Source organism: Betta splendens, chromosome 21, assembly GCF_900634795.4.
Source record: "Betta splendens chromosome 21, fBetSpl5.4, whole genome shotgun sequence".
Taxonomy (NCBI): Eukaryota; Metazoa; Chordata; class Actinopteri; order Anabantiformes; family Osphronemidae; genus Betta; species Betta splendens.
The window spans coordinates 9447625-9470610 of NC_040899.1; the positions used below are offsets into that span (position 1 = coordinate 9447625).

The 22986-nt window shown below is 42.7% G+C and overlaps 1 protein-coding gene across 5 annotated transcripts in view; it reads left to right on the forward strand.

Moving 5' to 3' along the window:
• LOC114846748 (bromodomain adjacent to zinc finger domain protein 2B) overlaps positions 1–22914 on the forward strand; it is a 28503-nt gene extending 5589 nt beyond the window's left edge. For 3 of the 5 annotated variants that reach the window (XM_029135765.3, XM_029135767.3, XM_041068709.2), the window contains exons 2-38: positions 6618–6779; positions 8285–8461; positions 8567–8710; positions 8971–9164; positions 9281–9481; positions 9720–10361; positions 11081–11142; positions 11245–11681; positions 11841–12107; positions 12313–12373; positions 13323–13431; positions 13613–13714; positions 13850–14063; positions 14256–14348; positions 14417–14478; positions 14777–14842; positions 15431–15496; positions 15645–15689; positions 15906–15938; positions 16561–16626; positions 16714–16854; positions 17363–17617; positions 17985–18208; positions 18549–18623; positions 18752–18983; positions 19087–19149; positions 19235–19379; positions 19456–20105; positions 20283–20571; positions 20675–20830; positions 20939–21087; positions 21181–21386; positions 21536–21668; positions 21788–21934; positions 22026–22297; positions 22369–22512; positions 22583–22914. In XM_029135765.3, the coding sequence (XP_028991598.1) occupies positions 6620–6779; positions 8285–8461; positions 8567–8710; positions 8971–9164; positions 9281–9481; positions 9720–10361; positions 11081–11142; positions 11245–11681; positions 11841–12107; positions 12313–12373; positions 13323–13431; positions 13613–13714; positions 13850–14063; positions 14256–14348; positions 14417–14478; positions 14777–14842; positions 15431–15496; positions 15645–15689; positions 15906–15938; positions 16561–16626; positions 16714–16854; positions 17363–17617; positions 17985–18208; positions 18549–18623; positions 18752–18983; positions 19087–19149; positions 19235–19379; positions 19456–20105; positions 20283–20571; positions 20675–20830; positions 20939–21087; positions 21181–21386; positions 21536–21668; positions 21788–21934; positions 22026–22297; positions 22369–22512; positions 22583–22730 (6630 nt within the window). In that variant the 5' untranslated portion in view covers positions 6618–6619 and the 3' untranslated portion in view covers positions 22731–22914. The remainder of the gene's footprint in view (positions 1–6617; positions 6780–8284; positions 8462–8566; positions 8711–8970; positions 9165–9280; positions 9482–9719; positions 10362–11080; positions 11143–11244; positions 11682–11840; positions 12108–12312; positions 12374–13322; positions 13432–13612; positions 13715–13849; positions 14064–14255; positions 14349–14416; positions 14479–14776; positions 14843–15430; positions 15497–15644; positions 15690–15905; positions 15939–16560; positions 16627–16713; positions 16855–17362; positions 17618–17984; positions 18209–18548; positions 18624–18751; positions 18984–19086; positions 19150–19234; positions 19380–19455; positions 20106–20282; positions 20572–20674; positions 20831–20938; positions 21088–21180; positions 21387–21535; positions 21669–21787; positions 21935–22025; positions 22298–22368; positions 22513–22582) is intronic. The other 2 variants (XM_029135768.3, XM_029135769.3) reach the window with 2 other exon arrangements.
• Positions 22915–22986: the final 72 nt, after the last annotated feature.

The following is a 22986-nucleotide window of genomic DNA, read 5'->3' on the forward strand; positions in this document are numbered from 1 at the left end:
TAAACTGAATGATTCCAATAATTGATCCAAACTACACTAGGATTGCCTAATTGAATTTAAAATGTCAGCTGCTTTATAGTAAAAGACTAGCATCTCTGATATATTGGTTTTGTTTTATCACTTCAAATGCATGGGAGACAAAAATACACAACTGAGTAAGAATTATTAAATGAAGCCAAACCTTTTCTCATACCCTGCTTGTCACATACATTTTAATCCAGTAAACATTGTTTGCACAATATGCCATTTTAAATGAATAATCAAAGTAAATGTAAATATTTTATGATTGCTGTGTAGTAGTGTATAGGCTATAGGACCAAGTGATGATGTGCAGTAGCCATAATTTACACTTGCATTATTGATAAGTCATAAATGAGAGGAAGTGAGGCTTTATGGACTGGTGACAGGTATGTTTAATATGTATCATTATGTTGTATTCTTACTCAACCGGGGACTCTCCAGCACAACATGCACCACTTATGAAGAAAACCGGGTTATGATTGTGGATGGATGGATGTTGTACTGGCTTTCTGTAAAATGGAGAGGGAGATGGAAGCTGTGTAGATGGAATTCTACCATTTTTTATTACATGCTTTTAATTAAATATGTAGTTACAGATAAAAAGCTGTGTTTTATGACATTGACATGAGCCAACAGATTGCTGTGGCTGTCTATCAGAACACGGTCGCACATATCAAAGCCCACGTCTTTTACCACTCCTTCTGTCCATAGAGGGAGTGATATACAAACAGGCACAAAACGTGAAGTGATGAAAGAACTGTCAGCGGTAAATCAAATATTCATGTGAATGATGCAACTATGAGACGTATTAGTTTCAGAATTACCCATCTTGACCTATATTTACCCTCTAAGAATAGCACTACATGGACAAAACTATGTTCATATATGGTTCTAATCCACGACCGCCTACAGTACATCACTGCCTAATCAGATTAATGATCTGTGCATTAAATAGAAAATCTGTAAGTAGGACAGTCTAGTCCGATGACCGGTCCTCTGCGTATGAATGATGTGGTGGAAAGGGTTGATGCTGGTAGTTCACATACTTATTTTGAAGCCAGCTTAATGCTGTTTTTGTGGGTCTTGAAATTGCAGCTGATCTAATGGAGCTGTTATTTTTTTTCTATTTATCAGGAGTCAGGAGTTGTAAAGTCGTGCATCTGCTCGGCCGTACACCTTTAGAACCTCTAGAAATGACCGAGGATAATAAACGCTCTCGAGGAGCATAAACGCCACTTAGCTGGATGAGAGTTTTGTTGCACGGCGAGGTGTCAGTGCTCACACGTACTGTGGAGGTGACACCAAGGTGAACACCGAGTTGTAAAATGGTTGGAAATCATTGATATTCTGTCTCGGCGGCTGCAAATGGCTTTGTGGCAGATGGAGTCTTTGTCAGGGAAGAAAAATGGCAGCTCGGGAGCATCAATGCCATTTTCCCTATCAGCTCTGCTGGCGGGTGGTGACCTTCTGCCGCTCACAGAGATGCCCCAGCACAGGATCAGTTATCTCGCTCGCGCTGTTTACGGAGCTGGTAGAGAAGGATTTAAATGTCATTTTACAGAAACTGCTCACAATACTGCTGTTTATTGTTGGTGCTTAAAGATCAGGCATTTATACTGGAAAAGGCAGGTTTTGGTACCTTACTGTGGGGGAAAAAACAGCGTGGGACTGGTTCACGTTAAACCAGTGCAACTCTTCGGCTTTATTTTATTATGATGTTGCAGAAATGTTCCAGTTGTTTAATCAATCGTTCCAGTTTTTTCACAGCTTTGTTAATGGGTGAGATTCCGCAAGAATATTGATACATCAGGTGTCGTCAACCTGCCAAGTGGTTTTCATTAACACTGACTCAAAATAGATCATTTGCTCAGGTGAAGGTGTTTATGCAAATAATAATAATTTGGTAATGGCTGTTCTCATTACACAGATAAAACAGGTGCACCAAATAACACTGTAATATTTATTATTCATTATCTTTGACTGTAAACTAATTTATGGCATAACCAAATATTGGCTGAACATGGCGAAATGAGGAAGAGAAACAGATGATGCAAAAAGCAAATGACTTTTAGACCCTATGTTAATATGTATGTATTTCAGCTTGATGGTTGATTTCATTAGCATATCTCATTGTTATGCTTTGATGGTTCTCTTGCAGTAAAATTAATATTGTATTCATCTAACCCAAGTACTCGAGATAATAATTTAGCTTTGCTGACATTCTTTCGAAATGTGAAATGATGTCCTTCTACCTTGTTTGTGGCTTAACTGTGTGTGTGTGTGTGTGTGTGTGTGTGTGTGTGTGTGTGTGTGTGTGTGTGTGTGTGTGTGTGTGTGTGTGTGTGTGTGTGTGTGTGTGTGTGTGTGTGTGTGTGTGTGTGTGTGTGTGTGTATATACTGTAGTGTAATGATGGGCATTTATTATTTTGGTTTAATGATGTAATAGACTATTAGAATATTATCCTATATTGCTTAGGCTTTTATCAGCAATTCAATGGTAGCACTGTCGGTGAGACAATGTTTTATCCACTGGGACCTCTGGTATAATAGTGCTTAGTGTATATTAGTGCATATATGCAATTATTGATGATACATGATATAAAATGCGGCGTTTTAAATTATGATAGTAGGTAACTGAAAGGTAGCAGCTGAGAAAAGCGAAGATGGCTCAGGAGCAGACAGGAAATTAGTTATTATTCCCCCATATTCATCAAAATAAAAATAGTCTGAGCATCCCAAGTGACTCTCCCGCATCCATTGAAGCCGCAGCTGCATGTGCTGTGCACTTAGCATCAACTCTCCAATGAATTTCAGGTGTTTTCGAACAGCATTAAAATAAGCCCTCCTTTTTCCCCTTTCACGTATCAAAGCCATTGTCCTGTTTCATCCCAGAAGAATTAGCATATTTAATGTAATGAAATGCTCTGTTCACTGTTATAACCTTCAGTTATTACTTTCATAAAATTATAATGTAATACAGAACAGATTTTTTTCCTTTGCATATTTAGCTCTTTCTTTTCTGTTTTTGTGGTTTGTCGCGTACATGGTTGGTGTAACAGGAAAAAAGTATTATCACAGCGAAACCAGCCAGTTTGTGCAATTGTGCTGCCTTAGTGGTTTCATTCTAACATACGGTACGATTGTGGCAACATTGACAGTTAAATGTTGTACTTTCCGCCTTTCTTTATTTGCTACACTATCAGTAAATGGGTCAGAGACGGTGGAGCTTGTTTGCCTGTGGTTTGAGACAACTATTTTTTTACTAATCCTCGACTATGCTGTGCGCTGGCTGACGGCGTGAGCGGTGAGTGGCTCCTGTATGGGGAAGTGCAGCATCTGTACAGTATATGATGCAAGTTGACTATTGGTTCTGTTTTTTCTGTGGCTTGCGCCTCAGCCCTCACTGCAGCGCCTTGAGAATATATCAAAGCGGTGTCACACCTTTATTATCATGCTGCTTTGTTATTTTAATTGTGCTTTCTCTGTCCTGTCTGGAGTGCTGACACCTCTTGTTTCCGTGTGTTCCAAGAACTTATTATAGTAATATAATCCCCTGGTTTTTCCACATCAAAGCAACTGATCTACAGATGTGATGTGTCAGCTCTCAGGCTCTCATGTGTCTCTATTAGAAGGCTGATGCAACAGTTTAGCTATTTCAAAAACTACATTATTTTACTTTCTTGCTATAGTAGCACATTGTAGTTTAAAATTAAATACCCTTATTATGCCACTTGCTCTGTATTAGTGACCTTCATTTAAGACATCCAGTGTGTGCACAGAAGCTTGTTTGAATGTAACCAGCCTTGTCTGCTTCAATAAAGCAGAGGACATATGGAGACTGTGTGACTAATGCTTTGTAAGGGACACTCGGGACGTGTTTTATTGCTTCATTTGGCACACTGCAGTCCCTCTTCCCATTACGGTTGCTATGTGATTGATGTTAGTCTCTTTAGAGGGATGGGGAAAAAAACTGAAACAGCAATCTTTACCTTTATCCTGGCTTTCTTGTATTTCGTGTTGGACATCTAAACACTTGGGAGTAAAGCTGTTTCGGCCTGTGTGTTGCTTCCGAAAGAAGTTACTTTGATTGTTTTAAAATTGAGGTTATTGACACTGCAAAGTCAAACCATAAAGACTAAATTAGCCTTGAATGTTTTAAATAGTCACCGTCATCTTATTTTGAAGTATCTGGCATGATGCATGCTGCTAGAATTCCCCCCACCAGCATATGACTAACAGATACTTGATTAACATACATAACTACAGGCAGGTTGGAAAATATGCTGCTCTAATGATGCACAAATCAAGTGCGAAAGTAGTGCTCGCTGTTGATTGTGCAGCCGGAGACGGCGGCTTTACATGCCCGTGATAAATATTTGGGCAGAACATGTGGAACATCTGTTCCAGTTGCCACTTTTCACCTCCAGATCACCAGTCATGAAAATGATCCTCATGCAAACTGCAGTACTGCTGCTACTGTCTTGCTGAGCTCTAATATCATTCATCAGACTTTCCTCATTTTGCCTCCTTATCTACCTGGTCTACCAGCAGAAGAACCCCTTTTTTTGCATGAGAGATGAATATGTCCTTAAGAGCGATGCCCTACACTTTGTGTTTTATGTGTAATTCTCAAGAGCAAAAATGCATTAATATTAATATTCTGACATTATGAACGCAGAAGGCTTTTTTTGTGCACACAGCACGTGTGTGTTCTTGCATAGAAGGTCAAACCTGTGATTACACTAATATATAAAAGACTGTCTGAGGCACTAAATAGATTTAGAAGGTATTTCCTACAACTTAAGCAGGATGCCTCACATTTACTACTATGTACAGTGAGACAAAGTCTAATTTGCCTCATAGACTACTTATTTAAACCTACGTTAGCTGTGTGTCTTCTCCGAATAGTCACGATACACATCTTTTGCTCACACTTGCAAAACATTTTGTCCCTCAGCAGCCCTCACTGCAACGCGCCACCAGAGATAAAGCATAAATCAGCAGGCCGTAATGCAGAACGTTGAATGTAATGTTTTCCTCGCCAGTGACTTTGACAGCATGGATAAAGAACATTTGTACATAGAGGCGTATTCCAGTATGTTAATTTAATTTTGAAAACATGTTCATCATATTAAAGCCAATGGTTGTAGAAGGTAACAGAGATATATAGTGTAAAGTATAATTGGCTTCATTTCACTATGTCTGCTATGGCTGATGTGAATGGCATTGCCCTCTTTCTACTCTAACAAACCGTTAATGGCATTAAGAGGAATGATGGGTAACAGCAGTGATTTGTTGGGTTTGAAGGTTTGTTAGACTGCAGCTGGTGTCAAAGCAGCCATGTATAGCACAATCATGGAGCTGTTATTATCTGAGGAGGTGGATTCAACATTGTGATGCAATCCTAATTAGAATCCCACTGGGGATGCATTGCAATTAAATCAGAAATTCACGTTAGTTTGTACTTACATTTACACCAGGAATTCAGTGAGAGCAGACACATGTATTTTTCACTCTTAAGTGTATATTTATTTAGGGGAAATAACCCAGTTGTATGTTTACTGAGTACATCATTAGTCAGCAGGCCAGTAAATAAGCTCTGTCCTGAATTATGCTTTTCCAAGGTTAACATTTTCAGTTTTCACATTAGGATCTGTCCTAAGAAATGAGTGATTCTAAAGGTTATCCCGAAGTAAAGAGAAGAACAATACCAAGATGCTAAATAAAGCAACATGCTGAACACCCTGATCTTGATTGAAGGGTTGTTTGTATCTCTTACAATGCCTTATGTATACAAATGCATCTTTTTTTTTCCTTCTAAATATACTCCCACAACACGGTCCCTCACAATTTCACAGAAAACATTGTCCTTTCCAATAAAGCAATCTGCAGCTTTCATGTCAGTTACGTCTGATCAGTGCCGCTCCCGCTGAGGGATGATATTTCTAATTCAGGGGGTAGCTGTGTCTCCTCAAATTAATCAGATGCTCCTGTTTACTTGAGCAGTGGAGAATCACCAAGGAGATCTTCAAGTTGTTGGTATAAAGTACATCACTTTAACAAAGCCAGGCTGTGCAACACAATCTACCTGTGTGTGCTTGTGTGTGTGTCAAAGAGGATTTTAAATATGGACTTTTATGATTAGTGGGATGTGAAAAGGCATAAATAATGGAAAATCCGGGAAATGTGGCTCTGATGAAAGAACAGTAATTAGAATCTCTGCTGCATGATTTGAGTAATGGGCAGGACATCTCTGTTCTGAGAATCATCAGAGAAAATTACCAATAATGCTGTTTATTCAGATTAATGGACTTAATGTAGAAGTTGCAGAGAAAAGAATCTGCTCAGTTTTACATAAAAAGCTTGATATAAGCCAATGTACAGTGAGTTGTGATTGTTACTGTTTTATCTACTGCTTTGCATCTTGCCTATGCATTTCACTGTTTGGCTAAATATCTTATGCAAATTCATGCTAAATTAACCTTAAGTCATATGGACTGAGGGTAAATGTTTCACACTCTGGTTTAACCTTTTTAAATGTCAGGATAAAGCAACATTGAAGAAACCTACATGGTCCGTATCTTTTGTCTGGACAGGTATGGAGTCCGGACAGCAGCTGTCCCCCCAGTCTTCAGCCACACACTCCCTTCAAATGGCCTCGTCTTCAGCCAGCTCACCCCCAGCTCCAGCCCCGACCCCACCCGCAAAGTGCAGCCCAGCCTCCAGCCGGGCCAGCAGTTCCCCCCTCGCCAAAAATGGTATGTACACATGGGACACAACGCAGCCACGGATTAAATGTTAATCAACTCATTGTTTTAATGTGTCACTCGACTAAGCATCAGTATATTTGATATGAACGTGGGAATCTTTTCGGTAGCTCACTGTAGGTTTTGAGTGGGCCGTGTTGCAGCCTACATTAATAATTGCCCACAACAGAGCCTTAAAGTCACAAGCTAATAAATGTAAATGAATGCACTATGCCCCGTGATAGACTGGCAACCTGTCCAGAGTATACTGCGTCCTGTCTCTCACCCAATGTCAGCTTAGATTGGCTCCAGCCTTTTTAAAACCCTCCAGCATAAGTGAGGGGAGGTGATGGGAGGATAAATGTACCATTCTGCCTTTGCAATTATCCTGCACTTCATAACTATACCTCTGCATAAACTTTGCAGCAGGGAAAACCCCAAATCTATTCAGAGCTGATGTCCAACTAAGTGCTATGGAAAACATTGAGCTGTATTGTGACACAATAAGGGGCTTAAAACACTGTTTTCCAATCTTAGCAAGTCCCAGACATTTTTGATGGGAATGGGAATATTGCTGAATTAATGCATGCCAACAATTAAAAAGCTGTGTACACCCTTGTGGATGTCTTTTGACAACCTTTAGCTCCAGTTTATCCTGCATGATTTGACATGTCTGTCAGCCTCGCCCTGTGCATGCAGCCGCTAACATCCCCTTGTTTTCCCTGAATACTAATTGTGGCCAAAGACATTATTCATTGAGCAGCAGTGATGCATAAGCTGTCAGCTTACCCCTGACCACAAATTAATGTGCAAATTTACATACTGTGGTTTGTGATTATTTTTTTCCCTTCATGATGCCCCAAGATATTGTGTGCGTGTGCGTGTGTGTGTGTGTGTGTTTTCTTTTTTGTTGTTGTGCTATCACAATGAAGAACTCATTACAGACGTTTTCATGAATAATTCATTTACAGATCCTTACACCAAACGTGCACGGACATCTCGCCAGTTATTTATTTTCAAATGAACACTAAATGCTGTAGTTATATTTCTAGGTATTCTGTGAATTGCATTTAGAGACCTGTCATGTGAAAAAGAACGTTTTCAGACACAATTGTGCTCAAGCTCTCTTACGCGTTTTAGCTTTGTACTGTATTTGCTTTTACTGGGTAGGTTGGTCAAAAAAAAACATTTTACGAGCCACCTTCTAAATATAGTCCTGCTTTAGCAGATGGTTTTTAGTAAATTGGTCTGTGATTTGCAGCCAGTGTCACATTACCAGATGGACAGCTGATAATGTCCTGTCAGTACAACTGAGCATCTGACAGTGCAGTAAGACACAGTGTTACTGTAGCTAAGGTAGTGTTGCATTCACAGGGAACAATGAAGTCTAATTAGTCCACATATTACATTTGTATTCATTGTATAGGTTTTTTTAATATGAGTATCACACAGGTATGTAATCATTGTTAGAGTTATGGTTTTATTACCTGACATCCTTTTGTTTTTTTTTTCTCCAGGCCAAATGCCACGGATGAGCATAAATGAACATTTCAATACATCTGGCAGCTTTCCTTTAATGAACCATCCAGATTTGGGGCTCTACACATCAACTTCAGGCCATTCTGAGTTCGGAGGCCTTGGTAGTCTGGGTTTGTCTTCTATGGCAGCTTTCTCCCAGTTTGGTACATTTCCAGGTAAGGAAGCTGTCATGGAATTTTACTAGTATAATTATGTGTATGTATAAAGTCATACTAATGAATAAGGATGTCTAGTTATGAGGACTGTCTTTGCCTGTACAGTGTCTCACTTTGCTCCAGACTGGTGTCGGACTCCGGAGGCACCAACTAGAGGAGTCTTCTTCCCTCCTCTTCTGGGTCTGCATCCAGCATTTGCATCAACCTTCAAAAGCCTTGATCCTATTCATTTACAGGCATTTTCCTCAGGTAGAATTAGTTTGTAATGAAAATCATGCATATTATTATAGTTTAAATGATCCCATAAATGTATCTTTTTGCCCTGTGCCATGAGTGACATGAATAATTGCCAAGCAAGCAGCATGTACCGTTATGTACAGTATCTGACCTTGTTTTGTGCTGTTGATCTTTTGTTAAGTGAATATCCTTCTGTTACTTCTATTGTCCTCCTGTTTGACTTGTGTTGCTTGTTCTGATAAGTATCCATCTGAAGACATGTCCAATGCCAGTTTCTGTAGGCGTGAAGGGAACAGTGAATGGTAGGGGACCTTCCTCTCCTGCTGGGAAGTGTACTGTGAGCACCAGTTCATTTCCAGTAAAGGAACAACGAGGGACAAACACAACCAATGGTAGTGGAAGACAAAAAGCCCGTCAGGACCCAGGTCAGCTTCACCAGAAGACTGTTCAACAACCACAAGAAAAGGTGATCATTTGTTTATGAGCATAAGTGTATTTTATATACAGTATATTAATAAAAGGTTATTTACCTCATCTGCTTAAACTTTCATCTAAGAAATATGGTATTTTCCTTTTATTTAGAAACCCAACAAAAGATCATTAGAGACTTTGAACATGGGCGGCAACCATTCGGGGTCTGTGTCAGGCAGCTCCAGTGATGGTGAAGAGATCAGCAGTGACCCTGATGACATGGAGGAGGAGGACAATGATGAGGACAACCAGAGCAATGACAGCGAGGACTCGGATTCAGAAAAAGAGGGCCCCGTTAAAGTAAAAGTTAAGGTAAGTCCTATATAAAACTATTTTTGTATGGTGGTTTGAAATATTATGTTCTCAAAGGTGCAAGTCTGTGCATAAAACTCTTATTTAAATGTTAGTCAGATTGTCAAAGCCAGCCTTTGTAGTGGGTGGCAAACTGGATGTATGTGCTAGCTGACGGAGCCTGACGCTGTAAAGATCTCTCAGTAGGAGCTGACATGACATGCTGTCTTCTTCCTGTTTTCCTCATCCTCCCACTCAGCGGCTGACACACAACACTTCAGAGAGTAAAAAGAGAAGACCTTCCACTGCCGTGGACAGTCATTGTGACAGCGTTCCTTTGACATCCTCATTCAACCTCCAGTTCGCCTCGCGTCATGCCGGCGGAGATCTGTCCACAGAACCGCTTCCGGGCTCCAAGACCGCAGAGGACAAGCGCCAGCAGCACATCAGCGTTATCCAGACCACAGGGCTCGCAGGCGGCAATAACACCCTAGCGCGGTGTCACAGGAAGTCCCTTCCTCTGCTCTTCAAGACCCCACCCAATTCTGTATCGTTCTCCACCTCACATAAACATTTGCCTCCTTCCACCTCACCAAAGCGCTCCTCTCATTCATCCTCACCAAAGCACAGTTTCGTCTCCTCCTCCCCCAAACCTCTTGATCTCTGCTCCCCTAGCAAATTCCTGCCTCTGAGTTCCTCACCTAAACCCTCATCTCTGTGTTCATCCACGACACCCGCCCTCTCTTCTTTACCAAAACCACCAACATCAATGGTCTCACGAAAGCCTACGCGTAAAAGCAAGTTTCCGATGGCCACACAGCCTGCTGATAGCGTGAAGGAGAGCAGTGGAGACCTCCCAGATGGAAGCCCGTTAAAAATGAAAACTTTAAAATTAAAAAAGGTGAGTTACATTTATTTTATTTTTAACGAACAATGATTCATTGAAACTAATAATTGTACAAAGACAAATTACATTCAAATTACTTAAAAATAATGAAATTTAATTGATTCCCAATAAAACAAGGTTTTCATTTATTTATTGCCCATTATTATTTCTGCCATGCAGCAAAATGGTGAGTGGGAGAAAATAATGTCCTCATACAGACTTATCAGGGCTTTTATTATACCGAGCACCAGCCTGACCATTACATGGCTAGACGTGACAATGCACGCAGCTCTATTGGCAAAACTGACAAGCAATTAGCTCTATTATGCTTTAGAATGTTTGTTATCAAAAGAGAAATTGGCCTCTTCTTCTGTTATTGTTGCTGCTTGGAGAAGGAGGGAAACCGTAGCTGTAACTAGATGGTTTGAATTCATGTGGTGGTGGTATATTAAAGCGCAGGCTTCTGGTTGCCAGAGTATGACAATAGCAGTAAATAAAAGATGACAGCTAAAGTCACACAATGGCACTAAGACAAACAATTAAACATTTTTCGCAGCAGCCTTTTTTATTCATTGTTGTTGACAGGATTGAGTCTGCTCTTTATTGTCCCTGCCTCTTATTACACCTTATATTCCTTCATTCACAGCCCACAGCAAAGCAATGTGAGTGACAGTTTGTGTAATTACTAACTTTTTTTTTTGTTTCCCTTTCTTTTTTTATTCCTAATTATAAAGCTCGCTCATTCCAAGGACTCGTTTGAGCAGGCGTTCGCTGTGCGACCCACAAGCCAGAACTGGTAGAAAAATCACAGATTTCAAAGAATTTACCTCTCCAAAAATGTTGACTTCACCAAAATATTCACAAGATACAGTGAACATTTGTTTTCTCTCCTACACAGCAATGACACCAATCAGTTCTTCAGCCAACATCCTAATGGAGTGATCAACAGTAAAGCCCAGGACGCCCCTTTGGCTCTCATCACTAAGCCCCATCACCTGAGCAGCCTTTCTAGCAGAAAGCTGATCCTGGCACCTAGCTCTCCCTACCCAGTGCCCATCAATCTGAGCACTGGCAAAAAGGAACCATCAGGCCCTGCCGCTTCTCCACATAAACCTTCTGCCTCATTAGGACTTGCTCATAGACCAGGGAAGACCACTACCGTCGCTTCTCTACATGCAGGAAAGAGTCAGCCCACAAACAGTCTCTCCTGTCTGGGTAGAGGCTGTGAGTCTGATATCCACAGCAGCAAGGACTCAGATGACTCTTTAGATGACTTTGATGATGATGACGACGATGATGGTATTGAGGATGAAGATTCTGGCAGTAGTCTGTCAGGTAATTTGATAATAGCTAATGTAAAATTCTACAGCAAGCAGAAAGTTAGACATGGTTTCTCTTCATAGCTTTTGGATGTTTGTTGTTGAGAAGAATTCTTTTCAGGGTGTAATTCTGTATTCTCTCCTTTTTTACTGCTGCACCTGGAATCCCCTTCAGAATCGGAGAGCAATCTGGAGAGCGACTCTGGTGGTTCTGAGGATGATATAAAGGCCAACAATCATAGCAACGCAACAAGGGCTCCTCTAAAATCAGTGGCATCGCTGTCACCTCCCAAGTCCACTTCCACCCTCTCCACCAGCTCCCCCCTACTTAACCCGCCAGTCATCAAGCCGTCTGTTAGCCTGCACACGCCCACCACACTGACCAGCTCAGGGCCACTGAGTAACCACAGCACCCCGTCGCCATCCTTTGCCACACTGTCAGGTAGACCATACCATATAAAACTTGATCATGCCTTTGTTTTAATTCTAGCCTTAAGTCAGTGTTTATTTAACAATAATAATAATATAATAAAATATTGCCTTAGGTCATGTAGCCATTCATTTCAAATAAAACCAGGATTATAACAAATGTAGTTCCATCCACTTCATGAAAGGTCTCACAAAGCACTAATTTTGTTTGTTTTCAGGATCAGGGAAGAGGAGGAGAGTAACAGATGAAAGTGTTTTACAATTGCCTCTAAAGTTTGGGTGAGATCCTACTGCATGCATTTTCTTCCTCTGAATGTCTTATCATGTCCTTGCAGTCATACTGTACTAGTTTACTGTAGATAAAATGTCAAAACCTAAACTACTAGTCACTAGTGACCTTTGCTTAAAGGTTCTTTCCTGGATAAAATCTATGTTTAGCCTTATCTGATATACGACCTTACCTGACACACAGTACTTCAGTCTGTTAATTGATTCAGGATATTGTATCTACAAATCTACTTCAGAAAAACAAGAAAAAATATTTTTTTTCACATTCCAAGAACCACTCAGCATTTTGTTTTAAACGCCTTTCAAAATGATTGCTGAAGTTTTTGACTTGATCACAGTGCCATCTTAATCAGTGACTGAGAAACAGCAGCAAAAAGTGTTTTCCTTTTCAAGTCCTTCGCCAGTCCTGAAAAATAAGTCATAATAATTATAGTGGGGAGGAAATGAAATGAGGCCCAGCAGTTCAACATAAAGGGTTAATTAAATCCAGCTTCAGCGCATACATGCAACATTAGCAGCTCTCTGACCACGACGTCTGCAGCCTTGGATCAGAGCGGCCTTTCATCTTCTGCGGATGTTTTTCATCAGCAGGTTCACAGGAAACAGACGCCACAGGGCCGTATTTCAGCCCCTGCTCTGTCTGGAATAACAGCCTACATGTCTTCAACATAAGCCGTGGCTGCTCTCCAGCAGAGCTCATGGGCAGAGTGAGGGATTGCCCCACTTGGCTCATGGCTGTTTAGGAGTCTGATTACTAAAAAGGTCAAGGGCTTTGCAGGACCACAAACCACACAGCTGTACAGACATAATTTACTTGCAGTGTGAAAGAGGCAGCATCTACTGTAAACTCCAGTAATACTGAATCTGTCCCAGTCCTCCTACTGCAGGAGGAGACCTTCCTGTGTTAGAAACCTTTACCTTTTTGCCTTTCTTGGTACAGGTGGCAGAGAGAAACCCGGATCAGAGCAGTGGCAGGTCGCCTACAGGGGGAGGTTGCTTACTTTGCCCCATGTGGGAAGAAGCTGCGTCAGTATCCTGATGTCATCAAGGTAAATTAACTTGTTCAGTTGGTTTCAAAACCTCTAGAAGGAACCTTTTAGATTTGACTCAAAGGTTTTATTGTAACTGTATTGCTGGAGATGTACATTATATAATTGCCTTTAGGTGAAAGGTTTGTAACCCAAAGTTCTTCCAGTGTATAAATGATATTTCTTATTGTTTTGTGTGCAGTACTTAGTCCGGAATGGAATAACCAAAATCTCGCGAGATAACTTCAGCTTTAGTTCAAAAATGAAAGTTGGCGACTTCTATGAAGCCAGAGAAGGACCAGAGGTAAACCATCCTTTCTCTTTTGTTTGTTCGTTGTTCGGTTCCTAAACACTGCTCTGTTTATAAGAAATCATCATAGTGTAGTCATCGAGAATCTGATTTACATTTTTCACAATTCATAAAATTTTTATTACCCAGGGTCTACAGTGGTTCTTGCTGGCGGAAGATGAAATTGCTTCCAGCATAGTAGCAATGGATGGTCGACATCACCGGCGCCCCAAATCTGACCCTGAGCCAGCAGGTGAGGCCATCAGAGCCAGAGAAATGAAGGACCATCTGAAGTTAAATATCAATAAAAACAACTTCCAAAACGTCAGGGACGTCAAGCTGCTGCGCAAACTGGAGGCTCAAGGTCAGTGGATGAGCTTTAGGAACACCTGCTACAGGGATATTAAAATCATAATATTGCAAAGTGTCCAGACTCTCTGGAGGTCATTTAAAGTTGATTTGGAGAGTGTCTGTGGGCAGGCATCATTTGATCAAGTGTTGACTACAACCAGGCTCTGATTTCATATTTGATACTTTTCATTTCATCATGTTGCAGAAATAGCTCGGCAGGCAGCTCAGATTAAGTTGATGAGAAAACTTGAGAAGCAGGCCATGCTGCAGGCGGCCAAAGAGGCGAAGAAGCAACAAGGTAAGCGGCTGCTGTTCTGCCCAAGTCGCCTCTGCTGTGTGCAAGCTTAACGGGTCTTTGTGTTGCAGTCATTATGGCTGCTGAGGAGAGGCGGAAGAAGAGGGAGCAGCTAAAGAGTATAAAACAGCAGGTACCATTCTTTTTCCCGGCTGCATTGTCTAATTTTTAATGCAGCGCTTGTAAACCATGTGTAGCTGCTCAGTTCTGTTTTGCATATTGATCTGTGTTCGCTCCAAGGTGAAGCGGGTTTAAGCACAGTCGAAGCGCTTTGAAATTCCATATGGAAGTCGCTATCCTTCCTGCATCTGCCTCATCTGCATAGGCCCCACTGCGCTTCTTCACCCCCACAGCGCGCCCTCCTCCACCACTCTATAACATGCTTGACTTAACAGTTAATTCATTTGATCTTGCCCTCATCCTTTTACCAGGAGAAGATCAAGCGCATTCAGCAAGTTCGTATGGAGAAGGAACGCCGTGCGCAGCAAATTCTCGAGGTTTGTCCTGAAAGTTATTGCAGAAACATTGTGAAATACTTCCTTTCTGCTGTTGGTGGGTTTTTTTTTAAGTCCAACCAAAGGCTATTCATAAATGATGTCCTCCTCCTTTTGGTCACATCCACTGAATACATGTGACTAATGCCTAATTGGTTTTTCGCAAAACTGCCATTGACTTTGAAAATCTTCTTGAACTGTGATGGAGCTTAATACAAAATACAGTGTTTGATTAATTAAGTGGTGGCTCAGAGTTTATGGTGGATTGGTGAATACCTATTTTACACCCCCTCACTAATAGAAGCTCTGAAATATTTCAGCTTTTATCAAGTTTCAGTGGACACACTTGGCAAGCAGCTCCAAAGGGGGTTTAACGGGGGCTATAATGACTAGTTCAAACTTAGCATAATTTATTTTTACTGCTTTCTGCCACTATATAATAACTATAACCATTTTGTCTTTTTTTTTTTTATTGCGATAATCACATTGGTTAGTTGTCTTGATGTTATCAGTGACCACAACAGGCTGAACACGTGCCTCAGTTACTTATGATGTATTTAATAAAATGTACTTTTTGCTTTCTGTACACAGTCAAAGAGAAAGAAAAAAGAAGCAGCAGCTAATGCTAAGATCCTGGAGGCTGAGAAACGGAACAAGGTAAGATGAGTTTCATAAACAATAAGTGTTTAGCAAAAAAACCAACTAGAGGAGTCATTTCTGTATACATACGTACATATGCATATACTGTAACATACACATACACAGCAAGTTGTGGTTTGTCATTAATCTAATTTTGGTCTTAAAGGAAAAAGAGATCCGAAGACTGCAAGCTGTCATACTGAAGCACCAGGTGGGTTTTTTTTTCATCACACAAAACCCATTGCTACTATGTTTAAGTCTGATGTCCTGGAGGGGGTCTCAGCTAATCATCAGTTGTACACTATGTCCTGTTAAATTCTATTTTGGGGCTCTCTGGTATTTTTGTTTTATTCTTCTCTCCATTTTTTGCATAAATTTTCTTGTGTGACTTTTAATGTCTTAATTCTTTGCCAACTCTTTCTACCAGGAGTTGGAGAGACATAGACTAGATATGGTATGGGTATGTTTGTTTCTGTACATTCAGCTAAATATCGTCAATGTGTTGCTGTAACCGCATTGTCTTGCGTCGATCGTTGGTTGCAGTCACGCTGTGTCAACCTGCATGACTTTTGCAGAACCGAGTATTTTTATATTTCTGCTTTTTCAAAAGATGAATCCTACTGTCTGTTGGCATGAACAAACAACCTGCTCTTTACAGAACTAAGCTAATAGGAGCAAACCTTAATGTGGAATTTGACATCTAATTGTTTTGTCGTTGTTCATTTGTGTCATTATTTCCCCTAAATCTATTGAAGCTTTAACGAAGTCAATGATAGAACGCCTTTGCTTTGTCGCATTACCAGAATACTCTCATCAGTACCAGCTGTGCTTGTGTGTGGCTTCTGAATCGCCGCCTTCGTTTGCTTTTTGTTCAGTATTGTGTTTTATTTGGTTCATGCATGTCTTAACCTTGACTGCACCTCTACTGTATGTGCAACGTCTTGAATGTGCAACTGCTACCTCTACTGTGCATGAAATGTGCTTCATGGCGTACTGTTTGTTGTAGCTCTGATCATTTTCATACACTGAGTGATACAATACAAGCTTTAAATCATTTAGAAACTCTTTCTGTCCTTAACCAGGAAAGGGAACGGCGGAGGCAGCACATGATGCTTATGAAGGCTGTAGAGGCCCGTAAAAAGGCAGAGGTGGGTGTCTCAGTTCCTTTTCTTTTGCCCATTCTGTTTTTTTTGTGATACTGATTTTTCTCACCCCCCGGTTCCTCTTGACTTCAGGAGAAGGAGCGTGTGAAGAAAGAGAAGAAGGATGAGAAACGGTTAAACAAGGAGAGAAAATTAGAGCTGAGGAGACTGGAACTGGAAAAAGTGAAGGAGCTTAAGAAGCCCAATGAAGACATGTGTTTAGCAGATCAGAAGGTATTCACACACTCTGGAGCTGTTGGCAGATGAAAATGAAAGTCTATATATGCCTCAATCTGTGGAGTACATTCAATTTTCCATCCCCAGCAGATTTTATGACATGGTAATCAGTCAATATAATCACTGTATGTGAGATTTTACCTTTAATAAACTTAGTTACTATGAGGTACTGTATAAAACAACACATGCTCATTGTTACTTGGAGGTGTGTAAACAGTTTTAGGTTAATAGGCTGCCACCAAGTGGCCACTGAAGACATTTATCAACACTCAGAGCAAAAACATGTGGGCTTGAATTTGTATTGTTTATCTGAACTATTTCAACAAGTCACATGAAAAATGTTATACACCCTAAATTCATTTATAAAACATTTATATTATTAATTATATTAATAATATAATGCTTTATGAAAAGCTGGCTTAAAGCCGACATTGACATGCAGAAGTATGAAGTTGAACATTTTAAAAAATAATATTATTAACCAAATCTTTGTATTTATTTCCAGCCAATGCCGGAGTTATCCCGTGTCCCTGGTCTGGTCTTGTCAGGAAGCACCTTCTCTGACTGCCTGGTGGTGCTGCAGTTTCTGTGCAGCTTTGGAAAAGTTCTGGGCTTAGACAGAGGATCAGGCATGATCCACCTATGGGACCTTCAGGTGGGGTTGCTGAACATCGGGGGCAGTAGAGACAAGGTGCAGGACCTTCTGGTGAGCATGCTCTCTGCAGCTGTGCGTGATCCTGGTTTGCCTGCAGGCCACAAGGTAAGAGTTTGTCATTGCATTTATACTTTGTTATTATTGCTGCTGATTTGTAAATTCCTCCTGCAAATTCTGTGCGTACATGAACGGACTTGCATAATGCTGCTCTCAGTTGTTTTGGAAGTATTGCAATGCCAGCAGAGAAGCAGTTTCATATTACTGAGGATGTTTAGGCAACATCTGACAGCAGAGACTGAGACCAAATAAGACATCTCATTTTAAAGGACTAATGGAAGTGTCCAACTTTTGTAACAGCATGAGCACAGCTGACATTGCCTGTTCCTATGGCAACAACGCCATTAGAAAGAAACATCTTGTCTTAGCTCAGTTTAAAAACACTACCTGAAATCCACTCTTTGAACATTTTTAGAGTAAAACCATCTTGGGGGACCACTTGACCAACGTGGAGATAAACCGAGACAACGTGTCTGAGATCCTGCAGAAGTACATGGAGGGTCACTGTGAGCAGACCGAGCTGGCTGCTCTGACCCTCAGCCTCAGGACCAAGCCTTTTCAAGCCCACAGTCCATCTCAGAAGGCCTCCATCCTGGCCTTTCTGGTTAATGAGCTCTGCAGCAGTAAAGCTGTGATCAGGTACCAGTTTCTTTCTGACCCGCTTGACACATAGTTGACCTCTTTCGCATTCTGATGGATGTGTAAACAAGGACAGAAGCTACGCTCTGCCGGCTTTGTTTTATTAATGAGAGCTCAACGTTTTGTGAAATAACACAAGCATCAAAAGGATTATGAAAAAGTTCTGACTGATGGTGTTTCACAAGGTTACATCAAACAACCCGTCAATTTTATATTGTACGGTGCAACACTTTGAAACAATCACAGAAATACCTGCGGTGGTACAAATGGTACTAGTTGTTATTACGCATAAAGGACACAGAGGAATCTTATTTTAATATGTCAATCCTATGCTTTGCAGTGAGATCGACAAAAATATAGATCACATGACCAACCTGAAGAAAGATATGTCGGCTGTTGAGGGAAAGCTTCGCAAGTGAGTACATGCTGTGTCTAAAGTGTTACTGTGACGTATTGTGGCATGATGTGTAACCAAATAAGAGCTTGATCTTGAAAACCTAGAAATCTCATGTTTCATCTGTTCCTTTTTTCTTTTTCTTAAAGACTGAGGAACATCCATGCCAAGAGGACAGGTAAGAGAGACGTTGGTGTGGGGGGAGAGGACCGCACCCTCGTCATGCCCACTGTCACAAGCAAGTGCAAGAGGAAAGAAGGAGACAGCGAGGAGGAAGAGGACGAAGACGATGACACTGAGGACCAAGGGGACGACGATGATGAAGAGGAGGAGGAATCCGGGGGAAGGAAAGGGAAGAAAACTGACATATGTGAAGAGGAGGTCAGTGACAGCAAGTTGTGTTTAGTGGAGCCTCAGTAATACAGCGTTGTAGTAAATGTCAGCCAGCCCACTGGCGTCACACTAATGAGACTGTTTCATCCAGGACGACGGCGTGCACTCAATCAGCGTGGAGGAACTGGAGAAACAAATTGAGAAAACATACAAGGTAAAACCTTTGAGATCCTTGTGTTGAGCTTATCAGTGAATTAGTTCACAGATAAAATTAAGGTCCTGTACTCTCTGTCTCTTAGCAACAGAATCATATCAGACAGAAGCTTTTTGAGTCGTCCGTTTCACTCCGCTCCATGACCATTGGGCAGGATCGCTACAAGAGGCGTTACTGGCTCCTTCCACAGTGTGGGGGGGTCTTTGTTGAAGGCATGGAGAGTGGCGAAGGTGCTTTTTAAACGCCTATTACATAGAAAGGTTCATGTTATTCATGCCGGTCTGACACGACTTTTCGGTTTCTCAGGTTGGGAGGAGGTGGAGCGGGAGAAGAAACGGCAGAGGGCCGCGCAGGATTTCAGTGTGAAAGAGGAGCAGAACCCAGCGGGATCCAGCACACCGCAGAGCCCAGTCGGTCATCCAGCCGCGTCGGGCCAGCAGGATAGCCTCAACCTCTTTCTCCAGAAACCTGGCTCCCTATCTAATCTCAGCAAACTTCTGGAAGAAGCTAAAACAACCCAAGACGCTAACACGGACATGAACAGCCATAAAGTTTCTGCCAGTGCATCTTATCCCTTGTATCCCTGCTCTCAAGGAGGATTAACCCACAGTCCCCCGTCTGTGACCTATCAGCAAGTGATCAGTGCTAATAAAACAGATACTCCCGTGCCATCTTTGCTGAGGGCCCCCCAGCTCAAAGGCAGTCCCTGGTTAACCTGCAGCCCCCAGCGTGTACCTCATGACGACCAGCTTACCAAGATACTGAACAGCCAGTGGTTTAGCCTCCTGCCTCGCTCTCCTTGTGACGAGGCCTCGCTCACCTCCTCCTGTACATCCGTCTCCTCATCTCCACACATCAGCACCAAACCCCTCTCTTCTCCCTCTCCCACTTCTGTAGCCACAACCAACTACAGTGCTTCTGCTGGGATTAATAATTTACCATCACCCGTCATTCAGGTTGCTCCTCTACAAAATCTTTTTTTTTTTTTTTAACTAGATATATTTATTTTAAATGTTGTAGTGCTTCATATTGTTGTAATGCACAAGTACTGTTTTTAATAGTGATGGATGTGGTAGCGCAATAATATAGTCGGAAATTGGCCATAAATTTAAATGTGTGTATTTTCTTTTCAGCAAGTTAAGTCTGGCATTCATCAGCGCAGCCTGACACTGTGTGACGAGCCCAGTACAGCATCAAGTCTCAGCCTGTCTTTCCCTGGCATGTCTCCACACCCCATGCTGGATCTGGTCTCCCAGCATACAGAGGGTAGTGGGAACAAAGTGCCTTTACTGGCTAATAACAGCGCTGTCATCAAGCATGAGACCACAAAGGTCTCGAGCGATACGCCTCTTTGTGCCTCAGTCTCTAATGTGGAGGTGGCCAAGACCCAGGACTACCCAAGTCCTCAGCCCATCCCAGAGGGTAAGAGTGGCTCATATGCAGGAATAAAGCTGTTCACCGTCCACACAGTGTGTGTGATAGATGGTTTATTTATTAATTTATTTGATGCTGCGTGTGTTGTCAGAGATGCTGCATGGTTGGTGGAGAATATCGGACATGGAGGAACTGCACAGTGTGGCCACGGCCCTTCACAGCCGAGGCATCAGAGAGAAGGTCTTGCAGAAACAGATCCAAAAACACATGGAGGATATGAACCAGCTCTATGCCAACAGCAAAGATGGTGCGTCCACATCCCTATACAAGACGTCTGTGCAGTGATATAAATAAAAGTGTTTTCATTTGAATTTCCATTAAATTATTAAAAATATGCATGCATCTGTGGTGGCAGTGGGTGATATGGCAGAGAAGCAGGAGGTGAGTAAAAGGATAGTGGAGAATTGGTGCATCGAGGACCAAGCCATGGAGGTGGACATTGGCCTGCTCCGGCAAGTCGAGGACCTGGAGAGGAAGGTCGTGTCTGCAAGTCTGCAGATCAAGGTACAAGCACCAAAGCCTCCACATTATTACAGTACAAATAAGTCAAATCTGTCTCCTCGTATTGATTGTGTATTGTATTGGTCTTATTGGCAGGGATGGATGCACCCGGAGCCCATGTCGGAGAGGGAGGATTTGGTCTATCATGAGCACAAGCTGTTCTCCTCCTTAGCTCCACATAATAAAGGCTGTGGGGAAACGAGCTCTGAAGAACCTGTTGGCCCTGTGGTACGGTGGCCCAACAATCCCCTGGACATAGCAGTGAGCAGGCTGATGGAGCTGGAGAGGAACATCGAACGGAGGTATGTGAAGAAACATGAGTCTGACATCTGAACACATGCGACTACATCAGGCTGGAAGCATGTTGGCTCCCGTCATAGTTAGTTCATGGGCGTATAGGTGGCCGCTGTGTGCCAGTGTTGCAGTCTCACTTTGTGTGACCTGAATGCAGCGAGGAGGAGGCTGCTCCCGGGTTGAGGGTGTGGCGCAAAGCCGTCAGCGAGGTCCGCAGCTCAGCTCAGCTGTCGCTCTGCATCCAGAAGCTGCAGAAATCCATTTCCTGGGAGCGGTCGCTCATGAAAGTGGTAAGTGACACATCAGTTCTTTGTTTCCTCCACCTGCTGTTTTATAAAGAGGCTCACGGTGTGATCGTTTTATACAGGACTGTTGTGTCAGTTTCTCTGAACCCATTGTGTGTTTCCAGCACTGCCAGATCTGTGGTAAAGGAGATAATGAGGAGCTGCTCTTACTCTGTGATGGCTGCGACAAAGGCTGTCACACGTACTGCCACAAACCCAAAATCACCACAGTACCTGAAGGCGACTGGTTCTGTCCCAGCTGTGTGGCAAAGGTATTAAACTCTTGACGTTGCCTAAAGGGTGACGCCTCATAAAACTGCATCGCGGCTGATGACGTGCCCTCTGTGCCTCCGCATCCCTCAGGAAAGTGGCCAGAAGCACCAGATCCAGGCGGCTGCATGGGGAAAGAGAAGCGGCGAGGCGAAGCGGAGCGTCAGGCCGCCTGCGGTGGGAGAGCACACGCGGGAGGAGGCGGCCAGCAGCCACGGCGTGTCCAAGAAGGCCCCCAAGGAGGTCCGGAAGAGAAAGGGGGACGAGGTCCCGCCCGGCCCACAGGCCAAGCACGAAAGCCCCGTCCCGTGTGCCAAAAAGGCCAAAACGGCCAGAGGTTCCTCAAACGGGCTGGCCACGTGTCGGTAGGTACCGGCACCAGACCACAGTAAGAAGCACGGGCTCACGCTGACTGCTGTGTGTTGGGTCCCGTCAGGGCGCTGCTGGCCGAGCTGGAGGCCCATCAGGACGCCTGGCCCTTCCTCACGCCCGTCGACCACAAGGCCGTGCCCGGGTACAGGAAGGTCATCAGGAGGCCCATGGACTTCTCCACCATCAGGGAGAAGCTCACCAGCAACCAGTATGTGTGCTTGAATTGTGACCTTGGTGCAGATCACGTGAACTCTAAAACCGTTCCTGACCATTTTCAGATACGTGAATTTGGAGGCGTTCATCGTCGACGTGAACCTGGTGTTTGATAACTGCGAGAAATTTAACGAAGATAATTCAGAAATCGGACGAGCCGGCCACAACATGAGGAGGTTCTTCGACGAACGTTGGACTGACCTCCTGAAGTGAGAGGATTGGAGTGTGGATCCCCTGCTGCTGTCTCTGCATTTTAAGCCCTCGTGGCGTTGGAGGCCTCGTGTGCAACTGAATGCACACACGGCTCTAAAAACTGCTGTGCAGTGTAAGGAGGGGACGGACGCCGCTGCTGTGTGTAGTGAGGAAAGTCATTAAATGGATTCATATCGAAGTGCAATACTGTTTTATTTTATGAAAACGCACTGACTCAACATTGACTTTGGAAGTCAAACGTTTCCACAGTTGACAA